The sequence below is a fragment of the Myxine glutinosa genome, chromosome 1 (genome assembly GCF_964187855.1).
Source record: "Myxine glutinosa chromosome 1, kmMyxGlut1.1, whole genome shotgun sequence".
Lineage (NCBI taxonomy): Eukaryota > Metazoa > Chordata > Myxini > Myxiniformes > Myxinidae > Myxine > Myxine glutinosa.
This window is the reverse complement of record NC_136261.1, coordinates 428,585,548-428,610,047: the sequence shown is the minus strand read 5'-3', so window position 1 is coordinate 428,610,047 and position 24,500 is coordinate 428,585,548. Positions and strand designations below refer to the sequence as shown.

At 45.5% G+C, this 24,500-nt stretch overlaps 2 protein-coding genes across 2 annotated transcripts in view; one reads left to right on the top strand and one right to left on the bottom strand.

Moving 5' to 3' along the window:
- The window catches only part of LOC144889639 (uncharacterized), a 358,361-nt gene that overhangs the window by 61,491 nt on the left and 272,370 nt on the right, over nucleotides 1–24,500 (bottom strand). The gene's annotated exons all lie outside the window — the stretch shown is intronic.
- LOC144889909 (uncharacterized) lies at nucleotides 21,801–23,800 on the top strand. Its single transcript, XM_078771125.1, has 3 exons — nucleotides 21,801–21,993; nucleotides 22,109–23,083; nucleotides 23,504–23,800. The coding sequence occupies exons 1-3, from the start codon at nucleotides 21,801–21,803 to the stop codon at nucleotides 23,551–23,553; spliced, it is 1,218 nt and encodes a 405-aa protein (XP_078627251.1). The 3' UTR covers nucleotides 23,554–23,800.

The following is a 24,500-nucleotide window of genomic DNA, read 5'->3' as shown; positions in this document are numbered from 1 at the left end:
TGTACAGCACTGTGACAGTAAATCAGATACTCAATGGGAATCACCACAATCGTGCTGTTCAAGCGCATGAGCTCACATTAGAGGTATTCTTTGATCTCTGGCTTTCAGAATTTCTGACAGAGAAGTCTGCAGTTGTAGAAGCTCTATCTGCCTGTGTGGATAACTTGATAGAATCAAACAAGAAAGAGGTAGGCATTCATGAAGCCCATCACCAACTTCTAATGGAGATTGAACATCTAAACTTGGAAAAGCTGCTGAGTGATTTTGACAGGAGCCACAGTAAATTCCCAATGTATCAATGGGCACGAATGTACATGAGGCAAGTGTTGGCGCTGATTAACTTCACACGTTCACTGAAGCAGCCAGATTTCTTCCTGTACTTGGCGTCTCTAGAAAATTTGTGCATATACTTCTTCAGCTACAACTGACTAGGTTATGCTCAAAACAAGTTGTTAGCCAAATATATTTCTCTAGAAACGTCTGTTAACTGGATATAAGTGTTCTCTTGGATTTTCTGTACGGTACAAGGAATGACAAAAATGCCAGAAAAAATGGTTAAACAAAGTGTTTTATGTGAAAAGATACATACAAAATTGCAAAAAATGACGGCCATTTTGAAAGTCAAAATGGCCGCCAAAGATGCCATTGAAAAAAATGGAACCAACTCAGGTCTTGTTGCCTAGGGTATAAGGATTCCAAAAAACATTGGTTCCACTAGTGTAGCAAATTTTGCATGACAATGACACAACACCATGTACTATTATTACCTGTAATGATCTCCCCGGCAGCTCCAATCCTGCAGGGAATGAACTCGCACAGGAATCCCAGTTAAAATGTACAAAAATAACCGATTTATTATGCGGAACCCGATACAAGGAAACGCGACGGTTAAATACCAATTCTAATTTGGGATCCCGCACACCTCACTTCAACAACAGCACAGAGGAATTAAATAAATAAATAAACCGTTGTGTGCATGTTTGTGGTTGCGAGCTTATCCATCTGGCAGTGTAGCATCGTCAGGAATCGTCCAGGCTCCGGTGCTGCAAAGAAAGGCCTCGATGTGCCCCCGCTCGCCCACTGCCAGGCCCCGAGCCACCCGCTCACCCCGGTCTCGTCTGCTCAGCGGCACGCCTCGCTCGTCCGTTGCACACAAGGTCCCATCTGCTCATAGCGCCAACAGCACCAAGACAAGACCAAGCCCAAGCACCAAAAGCCGCTCGAAGAACCCAGGGAAGAGAACGCGAAGAACCCCAGGGAAGAGAGAGAACCAAGAGACAAAATGCTGGCGAGCAAGCCGTTTTGTCACCTGCGGTGTGACATTATCCCTTTCTCTCCCTATCAGACCCTTGTTTCTTGGTGGTCTTTTCGCGCCTTCCAATGCCACTGGCGCTTGGCCTCCAACCAGCGACCTGCTTTTAAGTAGTGGTTTTGCGCCTTCCGCACTGATTAGCCGAATGTTCGCGCCTTCCACACTGATTGGCTGAGGTGTCAACAGTCGGTGGCCAATCAGTGTGCTGCTTCCTTCCACCTTCCTTTCACCAATCAGTGGCCAGCTTCTTACCCCAACCAATCACACGTTCTCCTGGGCATTGCTATTGTCAGCCTGGCATGTTTGTCACCCCTGGTGGCGTACTGTGCAGCTGCTGCCTGCTCGTCTTTCCGGTTTGTTTTATTGTAAGGGAGGGGATTTAATTAATGTGGTGCACTGAGGGCCTATGTAAGTGTCTATGGGAGTGCATTGCCATAAGAGAGAGGCACTGGGTTGCTCACAGAGGGAACAACAAACAAGGAGATTTTCCCCATAATTCCTGTACTAATTAGCATGCCCCGCCCCCTCGTGGCGGGGACACATACGCACTTATTCCGACAAACGGCTAAACATAGAACTTATTACATATAGATTCCCTATCACGACAGTCGAGCACCTACCGATGCAGAGCTACCTGGATCTAGATATTCCTCTACTCCAATTTCATAACACTATCGAGATAAAAAATTTCCCGACTATTATGAATACAAATCCAATGAGACCCATTCCCATTATTATCTTCTAAATTCAGAACAATATTCTTTGTATTTTCAGACAGCTTTGTTAATTAATCTCTCATACAAATAATTACATTATCAATTTTTCGTTTTTTACAATATTTTGCAAGTTCTATATTTGATGTTGTATTCTTTCCAAATTGTTTAAACCATTTATCCATTTATTTATAAGAAAGATATAATCCATTACTCCTTTTAGTTAGTTTTACACCTACCTGTGCGAGAGAAGAAAGCATATCTCCAACTAACAATGCTGCTTTATCAGGTCGGCTTTCAAGCTTTTCAGCGAAATCAACAATTACACCACTTCCACTAATTTGTTTCTCCAACTCCTTATTACGTCTTTCCAATTCTTTTTGAGCTTTTAGTTGTGCCTTCCTTTTGTTAGCAGTTTTTACTGCTGCTGAAATACCACCCGTCAAATCTCCCGCCGCACTTAAACCAGAAAATAAAGGAATTAGAAATGGAAGAAATCCTCCTTGTCTCCTTTATTGAATATTTCTTCAACATAGGTTTTGATATTTTAAATGAAAGTTAACCAACATCATTCAAGGATTTCACCTGCTCTCTTGTGAGCAAAACATCAATATCTCCTTTTCTCTGATTTGTTTTAACGTTAATCATACAAGGATTTGATTTTGAATACAAGATGTTAATTTATCACTTGATTTGATTAACATATACATCAGTTGATACTTTACTCATTTATTTATTACTAGGACGTGCCCGTACGTGGGTGCCCGTTCCTTGCCAAAAAAAAAAAAAAAAATGTCTTCGCCCATGCATGCATGGGCGTGCCCATGGGCCCATGGGCGTGCCCGTAAGTGCGTGATGTGACCGTACAATGAATGTATCGTCCCGACGCCGCAGCTCGGATGGCGCGGCAGTTAATCGGGCCTGTATCGGCAGAGTTATTATAAACGTGTACTACAATCGATCGTACCTTACAGCGTCTGCTCGCCACGTTCAGCATCAGTACGTCGTCACTATGACTATCCGTAAGTCTGGAAGTGACGTCCTCATTTGACTGTCCGGAAGGTCGCATATCGCAGTTACGATGAATCGCAAATTAGTTTTAATTAGACATAGTTTAACGCCAACATAGCGCCAACATAGTTTGCCAACGTGAAATAAATGAATACGCTCTCAAATGTGCCGTCTGAGGCAGAGTCTGTTCGCCACGTTCGGCACACGTGATAGCTCGCTGCTCTCTGATTGGTTGAATCGTTTTTTGGACATAGCTTGGTAACTACTTCTCCGATTAATATGAAACCTTGAAAAGGCACATCCTCAGGTCCCCAGCAATATACCTGGCAAGTTTCAAGTATATCGGACCTGTGGTTGTCGAGAAACAGCGGTCACAGACACACACACACACACACAGAGATTACTGGAATTATAGATAGACTAGGGCATGCCCGTACTATATATATATCTAAAATTATATCCCCCCCCCCCCTCTATTTACATGAAATGGTTTGGTCCATTCGCAAAGCCAAAGCGAACGGCTTGCGAGTACGGTGACAATCCCCCCCCCCCCTCTATTTACATGAAATGGTTTGGTCCAAAGCGAACGGCTTGCGAGTACGGTGACAATCCCCCCCCCCCTCTATTTACATGAAATGGTTTGGTCCAAAGCGAACGGCTTGCGAGTACGGTGACAATCCCCCCCCTCTATTTACATGAAATGGTTTGGTCCAAAGCGAACGGCTTGCGGAGTTTGGTAAAGAAATCGCCATCGCGTGCACAAACGCGCAGGAAAGCGAATGAATCGCAAATTAGTTTTAATTAGTTTTAAAACATAGTTTAACGGCAACATAGTTTGCCAACGTGAAATAAATGAATACGCTCTCAAATGTGCCGTCCGAGGCAGAGTCTGTTCGCCACGTTCGGCACACGTGATAGCTCGCTGCTCTCTGATTGGTTGAATCGTTTTTTGGACATAGCTCGATAACTACTTCTCCGATTAATATGAAACCTTGAAAAGGCACATCCTCGGGTCCCCAGCAATATACCTGGCAAGTTTAAAGTATATCGGACCCGTGGTTGTCGAGAAACAGCAGTCACAGACAAACACACAGACATACACACACACACACACACACACACACACACACACACACACACACACACACACACACACACACACACACACACACACACACACAGAGATTACTGGAATTATAGATAGATGAGAAAAAAAATTATATGTGTTAAATAAACAAATAAATTAAACGTTTAAATAAACAAATTATATCTTCTTTTTGAAGGCTCGCATTAAAACCTTGTGATAGTAGTTGATACTCTGGTTGAAAACTTGACTTTGTGAAAATTATTACATTTTCATAATCTAAAAAGTTGAGAGTAAGGAGCATCTTTTAAAGCAAACAGGTTTTCCTGCATCCACTTGAATCAACTATTAGGCATCTTGCTGAATTTGGAAGATTTTTATGGTTGTTAAATTGTATCTTATTTTCCCAAACATGTAAAAAAAATCATTCATTTTATATATTTAAAAAAGAATTCTAACAAAGCATTGCTTAAAATAATAATCTGAGCCAAAAAAAAAGAAGAAGAGATTTTCATATAAAGAATCATTTATATTATGTAAATAGAAATGAATACAACATATTTAGATGTTTGTGAATATAAATATTACAAAAAACACCTCCAAACCAACAAACACACATACAAGCTTTTTCAGCTGATGTCCCTACTTGAACGAGAAACATAACATTGTGATGTTTGTTCTAAGGTTGTCTTGAAGAAGAGTTTTCCTTGATAACGTCAATCACAAAAACATAAGAAGCTACTTGGATACTCTATTAAAAACTCTGATGGAGCATTTAATGGGCCTATTAAGATGAGGATTTTTGAGTTTGGTACTCCTGGACCAAAATCAATAGCTGAGGCGATTGAGAAGGTTAAACCTGCCATTTAAATATTTGTAAAAGATACGTTGAATGAGATGAATCCTTTAAAGTTTTATATGGGAGTAAAAATGGGTATGGTAAAAGAGGCGATTGAAATAACTCCCTATATGAGAACACCCCCTCACTTTATCGCATCGTTTCAAGATTTCTTATCATTGGGTGTTTATGGTGAGCTTGTAAAACAGGAGCAGGATGTAGATAATAGACTTGTAGGTGGTGGATATATTATTGCTAAAATAATTTTCCTAGATATACACGTTCTAAAATCAGCCCTTTCAAAGCTTCTTCTTACATTGATTTACCAAGGGATATAAAACTTAAAGGCGGTTGTTAATATTCAAATCAAAGATTATAAATGTTTCCTATGGTCTGCTCTTGCTTACCTTTGTCCTCAATAAGAATCAAGAAAGAGTATCTCGTTATAAGAAATATGACAATACGCTAAATGTTCGATTGAAAATTCCCAGTATCATTAAAAGATATTCCTAAATTTGAAAAGATGCATAATCTATCTGTTCATGTATATGGATTAACAGATAGAAACAAAATTCAGATTTTGAAACATTCTAATAATTATAAAAATGATGAAACTCAAATTGACCTTCTATATTATAATTTGGAAGAAAATTCACATTATGCATTCATCCAAAATTTATCAAGGTTAACCACTTCACAAGTGTGTAATATAACTAATAAAACACACCCCCGTAAGTGTTGTCTTAACTTCTTTCATACTAAAGAAAGATTAAACCAGCATTCAAAATACTGTAGCGAACATAAATTCACCGTAATTAATATGCCTAAAGTAGGTTCAAACGTATCATTCAAAGATTTCAACAAAACTATGAAACATCCATTCGTGTTATATGCTGACTTTGAAATTATCCTTGAAAAGATATATACTACTTCTCCAAATCCCAAAAAATCATACACGAGTAAATATCAAAAACATACTCCTTGTGGTTTCTGTTATTATATCAAATAAACCGCAGGTGATAAATACAAGTTAGAACTTTATAGAGGAGAAGATGCTTCAGAGGAGTTTGTGAGGTGAGTGTAAAGGGATTGTGTTCGATTAACCAAGATAATGGAAAAAACCAATATACCAATGTGCTCAATAAAAGAAGAGAAAATTATGTTTGGAGATAATAATATATGCCATATTTGTGATGAGAAAATTGATGAAGATGAAGAAGAAAAGGTTAGAGATCATTGTCATCTTACAGGTAAATATAGAGGTTCAGCTCATCAAAGTTGCAATCTTAATTTTAACCTCCCCTCTTTCATTCCAGTCTTTCTTCACAACAACGCACATTATGAAACAATGAAATTTCAAAGACATCTGGAGACATTTCAGCAATTCCTAACATGGATCAGAAATACATTTCATTCACAAAAACAATTTATACATCTCCTTTAACTAATATTAATTTTTTTGACACATTTAAATTTATGACAAGTTATTTATCTAACTTCGTATCAAATATTAAAAACTTTCCGAGTCTTTCAGAGTATTTCATAAACCAAGAAAAGATTGAACTCTTATCACAAAAGGGTATATATCCATATGATTGTATGGATTCATTTGAGAGATTTTAAGAAACACACCTCCCATCAAAAGAAAATTTCTACAATAAGTTAAATAAAACTCGTATTTCTGATGAAGACTACACACAAGCCCAAAATGTTTGGTAAAAGTTTAATAAGAAGAACCTTGGAGAGTATCATGATTTGTATCTTCAAACGGATGTATTACAATTGGCTGATGTATTTGAAACTTTTAGAAAGATGTCTCAGCAAAGACAGCATCATCAAAAGACAGCATCTGCTGTCTCAACAATGGATGGAGGTCCTCAATGCCAAACAGGAAATTAGAGCCGTCTCCCTCGACACATCACGTGCCTTCGATACAGTCTGGCACCCCGCTCTGCTCACCAAAATCTCCTCCTTTGGTATCCATGGAAATCTCCACGCATGGCTGACAGACTTCCTCTCTAGCTGTAGTCAACGTGTGGCCCTGAATGGGTTTCTCTCATCTCCTCTTCCTGTTCAGGCTGGAGTTCCCCAAGGCAGTGTTCTGGGCCCTGTGCTTTTCTGGTCTTAATCACTTATCTCTCTGACTCTAGAAAATCCTCTCGATCTCTAGCTGATGACTCCACTCTCTGCCACTCCATTCCTCATCCCTCAGATCGGCAGTCTGCAGCCTCCTCACTCTCTGCAGACCTGGACAAAATCACAGACTGGGCTAACAAGTGGAACATGTCTTTCAATCCTGACAAATCTCACACTCTTACGATGTCTCTCCGAAAAGACCGACTGGACAACCCTCCCATCTATTTTCTGAATAATCCTCCCCAAGAAGTTCTGTCACTCAAGCTTTTGGGTCTCACTATCTGCCATGATCTTTCCTGGGAAAACCACATTTCCAAGCTGGCCTCCAAAGCCAGTTGCGGACTGGGAATCCTCCGTCGTGCGAAGTCCTTCGTTGGCACACCTGAGCTCCTCACCACATACAAGGCTTTCATCTGCAGCTCAATGGAGTACTGCTCTCCCCTCTGGGCTGGTGCTCCTGCCTCACACCTAGCTCGTCTTCACGCTGTTGAAACCAAAGCATTCAGAATCATTGGAATCTCCCGCGATGACGCTATCTCCGAGGGCCTTTCACTAACTCACCGCAGGCAGGTTGGTGGTCTTTCCGTCTTCTACCAACTCCTCTCCGGCCTTATTCCTCCAGCTCTCTCTGGGCTCTGTCCCCCAAATATTCCTACAGGTCGCACAAGATCTGCCTGTAACCATCTTATGGTTAAACTGCCAAAATCAAGACTCTCTGGTCACCTTCACTCTTTCAATCCTCTTTTCTCCCACCTTTGGAACAAACTCCCACACTCTCTTCAATCCCACTCCTCCCTCCAGATCTTTAAAACATCTGTTCACCACCATCTCTTATCTTTCCCCATCCAAAACCTTGATCTTTTCTACCCGCGATAATTTCACCCCAATCACACTTTTTTGAAATACCATCTTCTTTCCTGGAAGTCCTTGGTGTCCTTGTGTTTATACTTCTCCCACCCCCCACCCTCCTTCCCACGCCGCCTCCCCCCAAGCCCTCTCCCTCCCACACATTCCCGATGTCCCTGCTCTCAAATGTTGTGTTTATGTGCTTCCCCTTCTCTCCCCATCTTGTCTACCGCTCCCCTTTTTATATACTTTGTTTGTTTGTCTGTTTGATTTGTTTGTGTGATAAATGTTAGCTCTTTCACGAGCCTCGATTCTGTACACAAAAAAAAGAAAAGAAAAAAAAGAAAAGAAAAGAGCTAACGCATTGAACATGAAAACATGCACAGACACATAAAACATACAATGAAGGGAGCGGGAGACAAAAGGGATAGGGAAGCACACAATTACAACAACAGTAGAGAACAACGACGTCGGTAGATCTGTGGAAGGGGAAGTGCTGGGGAAGAGGGATGACGACACGGTATAAAGCAAATGAACATGACTCGGCATTTCACTACTCGGAATTTCAGGAAAGACGTTGGCAATTATTCAAAGAGGAGGATTTGGGGAGTTTTAACGGGGATTGAAAGAATCAAGGTTTTGGATGGGGGACGACAAGAGATGGTGGCGAAAACCTGTTTTAAAGACCTGGAGGGAGGAGAGGGATTGAAGAGAGTGTGGGAGTTTTTTTTCCAGAAGTGGAGAAAAAGAGGAATAAAAGAGTGAAGGTGAGCAGAGAGGCTTGATTTTGGCAGTCTCACCAGAAGAGGGCTGCTGGCAGATCTTGTGCGTCCTGCAGGAATATTTGGGGGATAGAGCAGGGGGAGCTAGGCCGGAAAGGAGTCGATAGAAGACAGGAAGACCACCATCCTGCCTGCATTGAGAGAGAGAAAGGCCCTCAGAATCAGCTTCATCACGGGAGATTCCAATGATTTGGTTTCAACCACCTGAAGCCGAGCTAGGTGTGAGGCAGGAGCACCGGCGCAGAGGGGAGAGCAGTATTCCATTGAGCCGCAGATGAAAGCTTTGTATGTGCCGAGGAGCTCAGAAGTGCCCAGAAAGGACTTCACACGATGTAGGATGCCCAATCGCGACTGCCTTTGGATCTGGGCTTCCTTGGAGTGCCGAGCCTGAGTGTAACGGAGTGTGTGCCACAAGCGTGCAGAATGGAGTGCATGAACAAGCGGGGGTAGCGGTCATGCAACGACTCAGATGGGGGTAACCATTACCTTGACTGAGGGGAGGGCTGAGGTTACCGAGCGGGAAATATTTTAAATGCAAGTATGTTCTGGTCCTGTGCACGGGAAATTAAAAAGAACAGGTGTGTAATCCGTACAGGACCAAGGCGGTCACATTTCAAGGCACGTCATGTCACTGTGTGTTATCAGTTAGTGTCAGGCAAAACGCCCGTGTGCAGATGATTGAAAAATATTTTCCCAAGGAATGGTGTGCGGCTGAGTGTGCGTGGCACAAATGGCAAATTCAGCTGTGGGATCTCTGCGGGATGGCTCATATGTAAAGTTGTGTGTAAACTATTGTTACGGACCGCGGATAAGATGTTGGTTTTGCCGAGCGGAGGCCCTGCGGCCCTAACAGTTACCCCGACTAACCCGATTCCCAAACGTTGGCCGGATCGTGCCACAGATATTCAATATGGAAAAGACAAAAGCGACACGGATGTGAAGAAGAAGAAGAAGACGAAAAGGTTGGCAATACTACTAAATTTATTTCTATTATTAACAGGCTCAAAGTAACTAAGGAAGAAGGAAAGATAAGAAAATAATTTACAGAAGATATTAGAGATAGTGCAACGCTAGCTTATACAAACTTAATTAATCCAGGGACAAGACAAACAAAACAAACTCAAACAAACACAAGAAGAATGGAAAGGCAGGAGGTGGATGGCTGGAGGGAAAGGAAGGTCCAAGGATGCTGCAGCACGATCGGCGCGTTTGGCAGCCGCCGTTCCTTCGCGGCCCCGCTCAAAACTTCCGTCCAGGCCCCAAGCTGCGGTTACTGAAGCTGCTGTTGTTGAAGCTGCTGTTGCTGCGTGGACGTCGCGTGCTTTCTCCAGGCTTCTTGCTGTTAACTCCTTTTTTTGGTCCAACTTAGGCGAGCAAGGTGACTAATAGCAGGCTTTGTGCTTCCCTGGATTTCCTTCGGCAGTACCTTGCGCGCGCGCTTTTATAGCGCCTCCGGCGATCAAGCCGCTGGCCTTCAGGACACGCTCATCGGTGTGCTCACCTTGGCCCTGGTTGGTCACGCGACCCTCTGGCTCCGCCCTTGATGACGACGGGCGGGCACGGCCTTCTTCCCTGACCCGAGCACATGTTCAATGGTGGCTTTGGAGGGGATGTAATTGGCAATTGGGGCTTGGCAATGACGAAAGGGGAAATGGAGGTTTTGGGAATGGGAATGAAGAATGAAGGGAATCTATCTTATTTCACTTGGTGCAATGGAGTGTCATCTTAATGGAAGACAAGGCCTTACCCTAATACACATAATAAAGATATAAATATCAACCAGGGGGAAATCTACGATTGGCTGACGTGATTGTTTATGACCTAATTATGGGACGCCCTTTGACCTTTATACATAACTGGAGTAAGGAGGGTCCAGAATAAGCAATATTTCACAACAAATTACTATACAATACAAGACAATAAACAAAACACAATCCTCATATCCGCAACACTATCATGGAGTGATCCATGTTTGTGAATGGAGTGAGATTGACTGTGGAGTGTGATTTGTGTGATCGTGTGATTAAATGGTGTGCGAGAGATCGTGAGATGGCCGGTGTGTGTAAGTTGTGTGCGCTGGTCCGTGAGGCGATTTGGGGATGTACCGGATGTACCAGATGTACCAGATGTACCACGGTGCAAGAGTGGGCGTGGTGAAAGTTACGGAGCTGTGCGTATGAGCAGTGGATGTGGAGAACACGTCGGGGTTCCCAAAGGAAATCCACCAGTGCAAAATGTCAGTGCAAAAATTTAAATTAAGGGGCAGGTTACGGTTGTACCGCCTAATTCTTCCAAAGGGGGAGCTTACATTGGATAGAACATTTTGTGTGGAAGCGGTTTAAAAGCTGGAATGCTAGGGCAATCGCTCCTGTTTGAAAGCGCTGATCACGTGAGGAGAAGCTGCCGACCTGTTCATGCCATGGAAGGATCACCTGCCGAGATCAATTGTGTTGCCAGGTTTGGCGCTCTCAATCGGTGTCAGTAGTTGCTTAACTTCCCATGAGGCCGCGAACCTATCCACGGCATGGCGACCTGCAGGTTCAGAGGTTGGGGTGGGCCCGAGAAGTCCCACTCGTGATGCACCCCAAACCGCAAACCCCAAACTCAAAACCCCAAACCCCGCGTCTGCAACAATATTTTCACTCTGTCTGCTGCTTGGGAGTCAAACAAAATAGAAAATCATTCCAAACCGGAAAAAGTACTGTTTATAATGACATCATAAAGGACACAAACAACAATCACAAACAACTAGAGTGACGTGTTGGATAGAGTGATGTAATATACACTGTGCAATGCCAGAAAATTCCAGAAATTTTTAAAAATGAATTTTCCAATCTTTATTTTATGTAAATTGAATTAAATACTTGAACACTGTTGAACACAAATCACCTTCTTGTTACTTCCACGAACCTCCAGTTTAGCATGACTTGAGCATGTTAAATAGGGTGGTGTGTAAGGGTGAGGTAGAAGACTGCTTCAAAGACTGCTTCAATAGTGCTTAACATCCGGAAGTTTTCTTTTTAACAATCTTTAACTTAATTATTAGCTCACCTGGAACGAAGTTCTGGGGACCTCATGTGGTGGCACGTCCATCCGTCTGTCACTCCGGAAACACTTCTCCGCAACCACTGATGGGATTGTGACCAAACTTGGCACAATGATATTTGTTATGTTGTGACGAAGGTTTGTTCACGGCATTGAAAAAAAATCTGCCCCTTTGGGGTTTAACGGGGGCGGGGGGGAGGGGGGGTTAGGGGATGCCCTCCAAAATAGGTATTTGCTTTCTTCTCAGAAACTAAACATACTGTTACGGACGCGGTTAAGATGTTATTTTGACCGAGCGGTGGTATTACCGCGACCGAACAGTTATTCCCCGACTAATACCCGATTTGCCCCAAACTTTGGCCGGATCGCGCCACCGCTATTCAATCGGGAAAACTCTAAAGCGACCGAATGCAAGAGGAAGAAGAAGAAGAAGAGTAACTGGGTTTATTATTTACACATATAATCAAGAAGAAAGCAGTCACGTTTATTTACAGACGAGATTAGATACACAGTGCAACGCTAGCTTACCTACAGTCTTAATTAACCCAGGGACAGAACAAACAAGGACAGACTCACGCGGGGAATGATGATAGGACTGGCGGGAGATGGATGGCTGGCGGGATAGGGAGGTCCAACTGGTCCTGCAGCCGATCGACTCGTGGGCAGCCGCCGCTCCTTCGCGGCCCTGCTCCAAACTGCCATCCAGGCCTCACGCTGCTGTGGCTGCAGTTTCGGTGGCTCCAGCTGCAGTAAATGCAGTTGCGGTGGCTCGAGCTGCTGTAAGTGCAGTTTCGGTGGCTCGATCTGCAGCTGAACTCTGGACTTCTCTCGGACTCAACTCCTTGGACTCCCTCTCGTCTCTCTGTAAAAGCTCATCTCTTTGGGAAACACCCTGCCGTGGGTTATATAGGCCCCGCCCCTCAACCTTCACGAACCTCCTCGATGTTTCTCTCCACACCCTCTCCAAGTCCAACCCCTTGTTCGTGGTTGGTTGAGTGGGGCTGACTCACTCCTCCCCTCTATGACGAGGTGGGGACCCGCCTTTATTCTCCGACCCTGCCTCGTGGTCAATGGCGGCAATTGGAAGGGAGGTAATTGGCAATGGCACTCGAGGCCTGGCAAAGACGAAAGGGGAAATTAAAGTTTTGGGAGTGGGAATGAAGGGAATCTATCTCTTTCACTGGTGCAATGGAGTATTTCAATTAATGGGAGACACAGCCTTACCCTAAAACACATAATAAGATATAAGCTATCGAACAGGGGTATTCTATGATTGGCTGTGGTGTGGATGCTTTATGGACTAATTATGGGACGCCCTTTGACCTTTACACAGCTCGGGAGGCAGGAGGCGCAGAATAAACAATAATAATAATACACACAATCAAAAAAATACAGTCCTCATATCCGCAACACTGCACCCTCCTCCTCTTAGGCCCGGCCCGGGCCTACAAGTTTTATTTAGTGTGACACGTAGGTGTAGTTCCCTCTACTTTTAACCTGACCCTGAGTGCGACAGTTTTTAAAACATAAATAAATGTGTCCCGCTGCTCCATTGCACCCTGCCTGACAGACTTATGCCCACAGTTAACCGAATTGCGGAATGGTCTTCAAACTACACACGGACGGTGGGGAGCATTATTTACAATGACTCTGCTTTTATTTACAAAACTAACCCAGGACCTGTAATTGTTCTTTCTGGGGGGAGACAGTCTGCTCTGCATCAATGCACCATGAAAGCACCTACAATGCACCAACACACCCTCAAGCACCAATCGGTGCATTCACCACTGTTCATCAGTGTTCAATGCATAAAAATAAACTCAACAACCCCTAACCCTGCAGGTGGTCTCTTGCTCTTCGGCTCCCTCTGCTGGTTATTATTATTGTCTTCCAGTTGTTGTCTTTCTTTCATTTTCTTACTGGTGGCCTATGTGACTGAAAAATGCACCCAATGTGTCCTTTTTATTTTATTTTATTTATGGCCCACAGGGCCGACTAGTGTGGTTCACCTGTGGGGCATCGGTGCCCTGTGGCCAAGGTCCGCCAGCAAGATTTCGGGCCCTCATGGCAGGTTCCAGCAGAGGGGCCATGCCCCAACCCATGGGGTCCATACGTGGTGCTCGGCCACAGGCATGTGGTCCATCATGTGGTGCATCGATGCAGACAGCTGGTTCTGGGAATTCCGGGCGCAAAATGGAGGACTCACGCACGCTCCCCTCGGCGCCCAATGGCGCACAGGTCATGTGGGAGACAAAAGAGACAAATGAGCGAGGGGTAAGGTCACAAGGGTACACATCAATAAGGCAATGCAAGGCGAAATTCATACGGAGGGCGAAGTGAGAAAGCTCGTCCCTACCGTACGTCACCCCCCTGTCACCTACACTACCCTTGCCCTTACCCCATATGTACAAAATCTACACATTTACAAATTCGTCGCTAATGTCTCGTCTGCCCCATAGTTCTCCAATACCAAATTCGTCACCATAATCCCTCTAACCAAAATTTGCCATCACCCAATTCATCATCAATCCTCATAAGGAGGAAGAGATGGAACACAAAGAACAATGTCACACCCACGTCATGATGCGTCTCACAATCCAAACATTTGCATCAAAAATAATTAAACATGGCATGGTGTGGAGTACCTGTCACCTCAGGTGAGTGGATGCAGATGGTGCGAGGAGACTTCATCCTAACTACTTTCTAAATGACATTAACACACGTTACACTACCCGGGGTCTCTCCCTACCAATCCATTGGCCAACTTACACTATGGGTTCTAAAAACCAATTCCCATTGACCAAACTGTGGTGCTTCTCAATTTGGGGTCTTGCTCCCCCGATTCATCTCCCGGTGCCCTTGCACAATTTCTGGGCTGTGGCGTGTAGCTCTCCCAGCAGGTCTACCCACCTGCACACCTCCACCACTGCAGTTGCCACCCGAGCTTACCTAGCTCCTCACCCTAACCTATCTAACTGGGGAAGGCCCCTCCTGGCTCTGTCACCCCTTGGTGCCCTCTGGCACTGGGCTACCCGGGTCCGTCCTCCGGATCCTCGGGCCCCATCCACAACAACTCTACCGGCTCCCAGAGCCCACATGCGGCCTCACCTGGCCGACATCCTCACAGTGGTGGAGTGCCCATTTAACTACACACACACTAACAGGCTACACGCCCAGCCATTTCCACAACACTAATGCACCCATCCAAGTACCATTCTTTCACCTCGCACCACAGATGCCAATATCCAACCACAATTTACCTGTACCCTCTACCTAACACTTAAACTACCCTCCCCTGGTATTCGTGATGGGGGTCCATTCTTCCCCCATTCACACCTTCGCACCATCCACTCCACTCCACAGTTTCCAGCATACTCACTCCACGACCATCCATTCCAATACTCCATATATTCCACACTCCATGTATTCCACACACCTGTTGGTGCACACCTGTGCACTCACACCTGGTGCCACCTGCACCCTCCTTCCTTCCTGGACCATTTGGTCAACACAATACACATCACCTTCTCTCCCTCATACACTGCTCCACACACCTGTTCAGTTGCACTTGTTCAATCCTCACACACTGCTCAATACACTTGAATACACCTCCAACACTCACACGGCATCATCTGAACTACCTGTTGCCCTGCTAACTTAGTGCTCCCCATCTTCCCTTTAAACTAAGCACATACCACATCATTATCATCCACTCTAATCTACCTGCGTCCCCACTACAGGTGTCATTGTCACTACCTAACCTTAACGTTACCTAATGTCAATCTTCTAGGTCCCTACACACAATATCCTAACCCACCCGGGCTAGTTTTCACTGCCATCAACCCCATAATCTAGTGCTCCTTTGCCTGCCCCTGTGAGGGATGGTGGATTGGCCATCCCATCACATGGGGAGGTCCCACTATCAATTTTGCTCATCTGAATTCCAACAAATCAAAAATTTTCTATCCCAAAATTTCGAATCCAAAAACACGATCAGTATCACCATCATCAACGTCCACTTATTAGATCCTCTCAGTGCGCCAATTCACGTCTACAGCCCGGCTTCGTACAGCCCAGCAATGAATGCAGGTTCTTTGGTACCGGCGGTTGGATGCGTCCGACATTCGGTGCAGGGAAGGAGGCTTACCCGGGCCGAGATCCCACGCACCATCTCGGCACCGAGCCATCCAATTGCCCGATCTCGACCTGCCGGAACGTCTCAATAAAAAGTGGTCGCCATGACGACCCTTCCTATCGGGCTGCCCGCTCCGCCTAGTGGAGCACGGACGCGGCCGTTCAAAGCGATGCCCAGCGTGGATCGCGTACGGCGGTCCTTTCGGACCCGCTGCGGTTCGGATCCCCGCTGGTCCTCGCGGCACGCGAAGCCCGGCATGCACCGAGGGCCCGATTCGGCTAAATGTCGTTCTAACCGCTAACCCGGTTACGTTCGATGCCTCACCTGCATGCTTACACGCATACGCTACCCCTTTCTTGCTCATACATCTAGCTGTTCCCATGCTCCTCGTCGTACCTTCTCTTACACACCTCGGTACACTCATTCCGCTCACAGACTTGGTCACACACCTGACCACCGAACACCTTTGCACGCACTCGTCGCTCGCACACCTCACCAACACACCTCTTCGCGCCCCCTCCTTGGTCACCTCCTCTGTGACAATCACAGGTGTGCTCTCACTCGCACACCCAACCACGTGCCTCACGACCAATTCCCGCGTGCATTCCCACCCACGCTCTACCATTCCAGGTGTGCATCCTTTCATTCCAGGTGTACATCCTCGCTAACCTGTCACAACCAACTCACGCGCCGTGTCACTCTCACTACTTTCACCACCACGCTTGACAACGCACTCACCCTTACTCTCGACAGCGCACTCTTTCCTCATGCACCTGTCCATTACACACCTTTCTCGCACACTCTTGCGGACACTCTCCCGTTACATCCTCTGTAACACTCACCACAAGCGTGCATTCTCCCTCACTCTTGACAGCGCACTCTTTCCCCATGCACCTGTCCGTTACACACCTTTCTCGCGCACACTCTTGCGCACACTCTCTCGTTACTTCCTCCGTAACACTCACCACAGGTGTACACTCTCTCGTTACATCCTCTGTAACATTCACCACACCGCGCTTCCATGTACCCCCTCGCACACGCGCTTCGACCATCTCACTCTTGACGGCACACTCTCCCGTTACATCCTCTGTAACACTCCTCACTATGCGCTTCCATGTGCTCCCTCGCACACGCGCTACGACCGACTCACTCTCGACAGCACACTCACTCCTCGGCGCGCACTTTTCCTCACACACCCCATGGTCGGACATTCTCGCACACCTCTTCCTTCGCACACCAGACCTGTCGCACACTTCACCAACGGCCTCTCACGAACACTCTGGTCCACAACAACCCCCAAGCCGACTGAAGCTCCCCTCACATCATGTACATTTCCGATTATATCGCCACTCACCTTGGCACCTCGTCTCCTCACCTCCTTCGCCACCTGCAAACTCTTTATTTTGTTAGCGAGCACATCATTATGAGTTGAGCATCGACCTTGCACATATTCCATCACCTCCTCCTGGATTTCTCTTTTAGTTTCTGTCCGTCCCTTCTTAATTTCACTCACCTCTTCTTCCACTTCCTCTAATTTTTCCTTTACTTCCTTCATCTCCCTGTGCGCCCCCTCTATCTCTTCCTCTAACGCCACTTTAACCGTTTCTATGTGCGTCCTCACCTCTCGGTCCTTCGTCTCCATTATTTCTGTCACCTCCTCCAACTTCTTCGTCAACCCCTCATGTACCATCTGACATTCCCTCTGTGTCGCTATTAATTCGTTTTTAATGTATTTTTGTGTCGCTTTTAACCCCCCGATTATTGCCGTGTTCTTTTCCACTTGGTCCACTAGTTCCTTTTGTCCCACTGTCAGCTGTTCTACTCCCTTCGTCAGACCCTCTATTCACCCTTGTAACCTCGCCGTATTATTCCTCACCTCTTTCTCTATATGCTTTTCGCCTCGCTTTACCTCCTCGCGTACCCCCGAGACCTCCTCACTTACACCTCGTCGTATCTCCTCTTTCATCTCCTCCATCTGGTTCCCCATCTGTTCGATTTCCCGGGCGGATTGCTCCCCTATTTCCCGCAATTTGTCTTCCATCCTATTTTCTAACCCCATTAACCCATTTTTCACCCCCTCTAACTGATTCTCCTGGGCAGCCATTCTATTTTCCACCCCCGTTAACCCATTCTTTACCTGTTTTATCCCGTTGTCTAACCCCTCAAATTTAGCTTCTAGCCGTTCCCCCATTTCTCCCATTTTGCCCCCCATTTTGCCCCCCCATTACCCCCAATTGCTCACTCTGAGCATCCATCCGGTTCCCCAATTCATTCCTCAGGTCTTCACTTGTCTGGACCATGAGCGCCTTTATTTGTATCATAAAGAGGTCCCAATTCACCGGCGGCGCTGCTACGGTCGCGGGCGTGGCTAGGTTTGTTGCCGCTGTAACCGCGTGCGCAAAGGCGCCATTTTGCGTGCCTGAAACCTCGTGCACGAGAGCGCCATTTTGCGCGTCTGATACCCCCTCAACCACATTGCCAATGTTCTCCTCCTCTCTTTCATCCACATACATTTCCCCTAGGTCCTGGGTCGATTCCACCCCGTCTATCTCTAGCTCACCCACCGGCATCCGATCGCCTTGACCAGCCATGGCGCGATTTCAAAATTTGGGTTTTTGCTTTTCAACACAAATTTCCAGCAGCTTGTAATTTTGAGCGCATTAAGCGCACTTCGGGTCCGTATCTCACTCCCAGACACCAATTGTTACGGACGCGGTTAAGATGTTATTTTGACCGAGCGGTGGTATTACCGCGACCGAACAGTTATTCCCCGACTAATACCCGATTTGCCCCAAACTTTGGCCGGATCGCGCCACCACTATTCAATCGGGAAAACTCTAAAGCAACCGAATGCAAGAGGAAGAAGAAGAAGAAGAGTAACTGGGTTTATTGTTTACACATATAATCAAGAAGAAAGCAGTCACGTTTATTTACAGACGAGATGAGATACCCAGTGCAACGCTAGCTTACCTACAGTCTTAATTAACCCAGGGACAGAACAAACAAGGACAGACTCACGCGGGGAATGATGATAGGACTGGCGGGAGATGGATGGCTGGCGGGATAGGGAGGTCCAACTGGTCCTGCAGCCGATCGACTCGTGGGCAGCCGCCGCTCCTTCGCGGCCCTGCTCCAAACTGCCGTCCAGGCCTCACGCTGCTGTGGCTGCAGTTTCGGTGGCTCCAGCTGCAGTAAATGCAGTTGCGGTGGCTCGAGCTGCAGTAAGTGCAGTTTCGGTGGCTCGATCTGCAGCTCAACTCTGGACTTGTCTCGGACTCAACTCCTTGGACTCCCTCTCATCTCTCTGTAAAAGCTCATCTCTTTGGGAAACGCCCTGCCGTGGGTTATATAGGCCCCGCCCCTCAACCTTCGCGAACCTCCTCCATGTTTCTCTCCACACCCTCTCCAAGTCCAACCCCTTGTTCGTGGTTGGTTGCGTGGGGCTGACTCACTCCTCCCCTCTATGACGAGGTGGGGACCCGCCTTTATTCTCCGACCCTGCCTCGTGGTCAATGGCGGCAATTGGAAGGGAGGTAATTGGCAATGGCACTCGAGGCCTGGCAAAGACGAAAGGGGAAATGAAAGTTTTGGGAGTGGGAATGAAGGGAATCTATCTCTTTCACTGGTGCAATGGAGTATTTCAATTAATGGGAGACACAGCCTTACCCTAAAACACATAATAAGATATAAGCTATCGAACAGGGGTATTCTATGATTGGCTGTGGTGTGGATGCTTTATGGACTAATTATGGGACGCCCTTTGACCTTTACACAGCTCTGGAGGCAGGAGGCGCAGAATAAACAATAATAATAATACACACAATCAAAAAAATACAGTCCTCATATCCGCAACAATACAATTCCAATGAAACCACAACATTTTGTTCATGACCCATGATGTACCAACGTTTGTTCACGGCATTTACCAAATGGTAATCAACGGTGGAGGGGGTGGGGGGGGGGCAAGGGGATAGGTTGCCCCCAAAATAGTTTTTTTTTGTTTGTTTGTTCAAATTCTGTGATTATGTTAATATGATTGTACATGCTGCCGTATCTTCTAGCATCCATTGAAATTGGTTAAAAACGCCATGATACGGTTTAAAATACCTTTAGTCAGCGTAGTATACACAAATAATTAAGTTAAGCACCCCTACACAAAGAATTAAGTTAAGCACCCCCTAATATATATTATTTGTGTATATGTATACATTGGCATATATTCTAAGGTATGTGAGATCAAATAATGATTGGTATGACATTAGCAATTATCCATTGATGAAATGCAGATGAGTGCACTCATCTGTGACGCCCATCGCTCGTGCAGCACGTGTTATCATCCACGTGGTCGTGATTTTCTGAAAATGCACTATCATCACGGGTTATTGCAAGTCACGCCTGAGCTCGTGTGGGGGTTACATGGTCATTTTCTCGTAATGGTGGCTCGTAGACGGTTGTCGGACGGAGAAAGATGGCGGATAATAGGCATGATCGAGTCCGGAATGTCCAGAAAAGCTGTAGCTCGAACGTTTGGTTACCACCATTCGGTGATCAGTCGGTTGGTGCAGAAACACCAGGAAACGGATGCGGTGAAGGACCGCTCAAGGTCTGGAAGACCTCACGTGACAACAGTCCGCCAAGATAGAGCGCTTTTGAGACTGGTGCGATGATATCCCTTCGCCTCGAGCCATTTCCTGAAGGACAACTGGCTGCCCAACAGAAGGCTATGTCACCGTACCGTGAGGAACCGCCTGAAATCGGCCGGTTTAAGGTCAAGACGAGTGATCAAGCGTCCAAGGCTACTCAAACGACATCAGAGGGAGCGTTTGGCATGGTGCCTAGCGCGACGTGGATGGAACATCCGGTCTTGGAGGCGAGTTCATTGGTCGGATGAAAGCCGGTTCTTGCTGTACGTGACAGATGGGCGTGTTCGGGTGTGGCGCCACAAAAACACCGCGTATGCACCTAAAAACATTCAACCAACGGTACCTTTTGGTGGTGGCTCGATTATGGTCTGGGGATGCTTCTCCCATGACTGTAAATTGGACCTGATAACTGTGCGAGGTAACCTCAACGGAGAGCGATATGCCGAGGAAATCCTGAATACCACCGTAATCCCGCACTTCGATGACCACACCCTCGCCAGCAGACCCATCTTCATGGATGACAATGCCTGGCCTCACCGTGCGAGACGCGTCCGAGCCTTGCTGGAGCAAGGTGCTGTGACAACCATCCCCTGGCCTGCGTACAGTCCTGACCTGAACCCCCTCGAGCACGTTTGGGACATGTTGGGACGACAAATTGCGAAGATGGTCCCTCCAATAGCCAATCTGGATGAATTGGAACGTGCATTACATCGGGAATGGAACAACCTGCCACAGCAACGCATACGACGGCTTACAGGGTCTATGAGACGTAGGGTTGAGTCAGTGATCCGATCACGTGGGTCCTACACACGTTATTGACGCAAAGATCGCTAGAGGTCTTCTCAGAACAATGACTGTACGTTAGAAAACATAAACGTCATCCACACTGTCCGTGATGGACCTATAGCTCCATACTTAAATTGAGGTGAAAATATGCCTAAAATTCCCAAAAAATTTCACCTTAAATTATTCAGAATAAAATATTGAAAACGGCATGATTGTTATGTTTTTATGTGACCATAATATCACTTCTCCAGAAAATATAGCAATATCATGGGTATATTACACTGTTTTGACGACAACAAACTTGTAATGTGCGAGGTTGTAAAAAAACGGGGGGGGGGGGTGCTTAACTTAATTCTTTGTGTATATATGGCTTTGTTCTACCAGGTGAGCACACAGGGGTATTGCCCCAATGTTTATATTTAAATTTAAGAATACATTCATGACGTAACATGTTCTATGAACTCTCAAGATGGTTATCAATCCCATTTCCCTGCAAACGACCGATGCTAATTTGTACACAGGTGATGTCTATCCTTTAAAGGTGGAAGGCAGACAACACAAGAATGATTCATCTGTCACAAAAAATTCAAAATGTGCTTCTGCAAAGGAAGGTTCAGATGATATTCACATTTCAAACGGAAGTGCTGCCTGTTTTGCAACTGGTGAGTGGAAATGTAAAAAATGTAAAAAAATATGTAATTTTCGGAGAAGTGTTAAATATTTTGCATTTTGATTTTGATTTTAAAAAAAGATTTTTTTGTTTGTTTGTTTCTGTAGAACAATCCAGAAGTAATATGGGACAAATAAGGTCCAGTCGCAGCATGACAGTGAAGATGAAGCATTTTTTGAAGAAAGATTCACAACATCAAGGCTCACTTCCGATAAAATACAAGTGTATGTCTGGGCCTCGCAACACCAAGGTCAATTTTAAATTAAACAAAAACAAAAAGGTTGCAGAAAGACGAATACGTTACAAGTGTAATGTGTGCAGAATGGATTTTGCTTCAACAAGTAACATCAAAATACACATGAGGATCCACACTGGAAAACATCCCCACAAGTGCTCTGTCTGTGATAAAGGTTTCTCTAGTAACAGCCTTTTGAAAAGACATATGAAGATCCATACAGGAGAGCAACCTCACAATTGCTCGATATGTGATAAAGGTTTCTCTCAAAAAGGCGATTTGAAAAAACATATGAGGATCCACACAGGAGAGCAACCTCACAAATGCTCGATATGTGATAAAGGTTTCTCTTATAAAGGCAATTTTAAATCACATATGAGGATCCACACGGGAGAGCAACCTCACAAATGCTCGATATGTGATAAAGGTTTCTCTTATAAAGGCAATTTTAAATTACATATGAGGATCCACACGGGAGAGCAACCTCACAAATGCTCGATGTGTGATAAAGGTTTCTCTTATAAAGGCAATTTTAAATCACATATGAGGATCCACACGGGAGAGCAACCTCACAAATGCTCGATGTGTGATAAAGGTTTCTCTTATAAAGGCAATTTTAAATTACATATGAGGATCCATACAGGAGAGCAACCTCACAAATGCTCGATATGTGATAAAGGTTTCTCTCGAAAAGACAATTTGAAATCACATATGAGGATCCACACAGGAGAGCAACCTCACAAATGCTCGATATGTGATAAAGGTTTCTCTTATAAAGGCAATGTTAAATTACATATGAGGATCCATACAGGAGAGCAACCTCACAAATGCTCGATATGTGATAAAGGTTTCTCTCAAAAAGGCAATTTGAAATCACATATGAGGATCCACACAGGAGAGCAACCTCACAAATGCTCGATATGTGATAAAGGTTTCTCTTATAAAGGCAATTTGAAATCACATATGAGGATCCACACAGGAGAGCGTCCTCACAAATGCTCGATCTGTGACAAAGGTTTCTCTCACAAAGGCAGTTTGAAAAAACATATGAGGATCCACACAGGAGAGCGTCCTCACAAATGCTCGATCTGTGACAAAGGTTTCTCTCACAAAGGCAGTTTGAAAAGGCATATGAGGATCCACACAGGAGAGCGTCCTCACAAATGCTCGATCTGTGACAAAGGTTTCTCTCACAAAGGCAGTTTGAAAAGGCATATGAGGATCCACACAGGAGAGCGTCCTCACAAATGCTCGATATGTGATAAAGGTTTCTCTCGAAAAGTCAGATTGAAAACGCATATGAAGATCCACACATGAGAATTGAAATCTTAAATACCAGGATATGACAAATGAGGTTAACAGGATTTCGAAATTGAAGAAACATGAAATTGTACCAGTGATAGTTGGGGCAACAGCGAATACGAATGATCAAGAAAACCCGAACTGAGTAGGTAATTATTTCTTTTTTTGTATACAAGATCGAGGATCGTGTAAGAACTAACATTGATCACAAAAAGACAAACTGACACAAAAACATGATAAAGGGAGCAGGAGACAAGACAGAGAGCAGTGACATTGGGAAATCTGTGGGATGAAGAGGGCTTGGGGGGGGGGGGGGCAGGCATGGGAAGGGTTGGGGGGAGAGGTTAAAAAAAAACACATGGACACTGCAAGGACTTCCAGAAAAGAAATTGGTATTTCGAAAAAGTGGATCTGGGGTGAATTTAGCGGGGGTAGAAAAGATCAAGGTTTTGGATGGGGGAAGATAAAAGATGGTGGTGAACAGCTGTTTTAAAGACCTGGAGGGAGGGGTGGGATTGAAGAGAGTGAGGGAGTTTGTTCCAGAGGCGTGAGAAAAGAGGAATGAAGGAGTGAAGGTGAGCAGAGAGTCTTGGTTTTCGCAGTTTCACCAGAAGAGGGTTGCAGGCTGATCTTGTGCGACCTGTAGGAATATTTGGGGGACAGAGCCCAGAGAGAGCTGAGGGGGAGCAAGGCTGGAGAGGAGTCGGTGCAAGACAGAAGCACCACCAACATGCCTGCGGTGAGTAAGTCAAAGGCCCTCCGAGTTAGCTTCATTGTGGGAGATTCCAATGATTCTGAATGCTTTGGTTTCAACAGCGTGAAGACGAGCTATGTGTGAGGCAGGAGCACCAGCCCAGAGGGGAGAGCAGTATTCCATTGAGCTGCAGATGAAACCCTCGTATGTGGTGAGGAGCTCAGGTGTGCCAAGGAAGGACTTCACACGACGGAGGATGCCCAGTCGG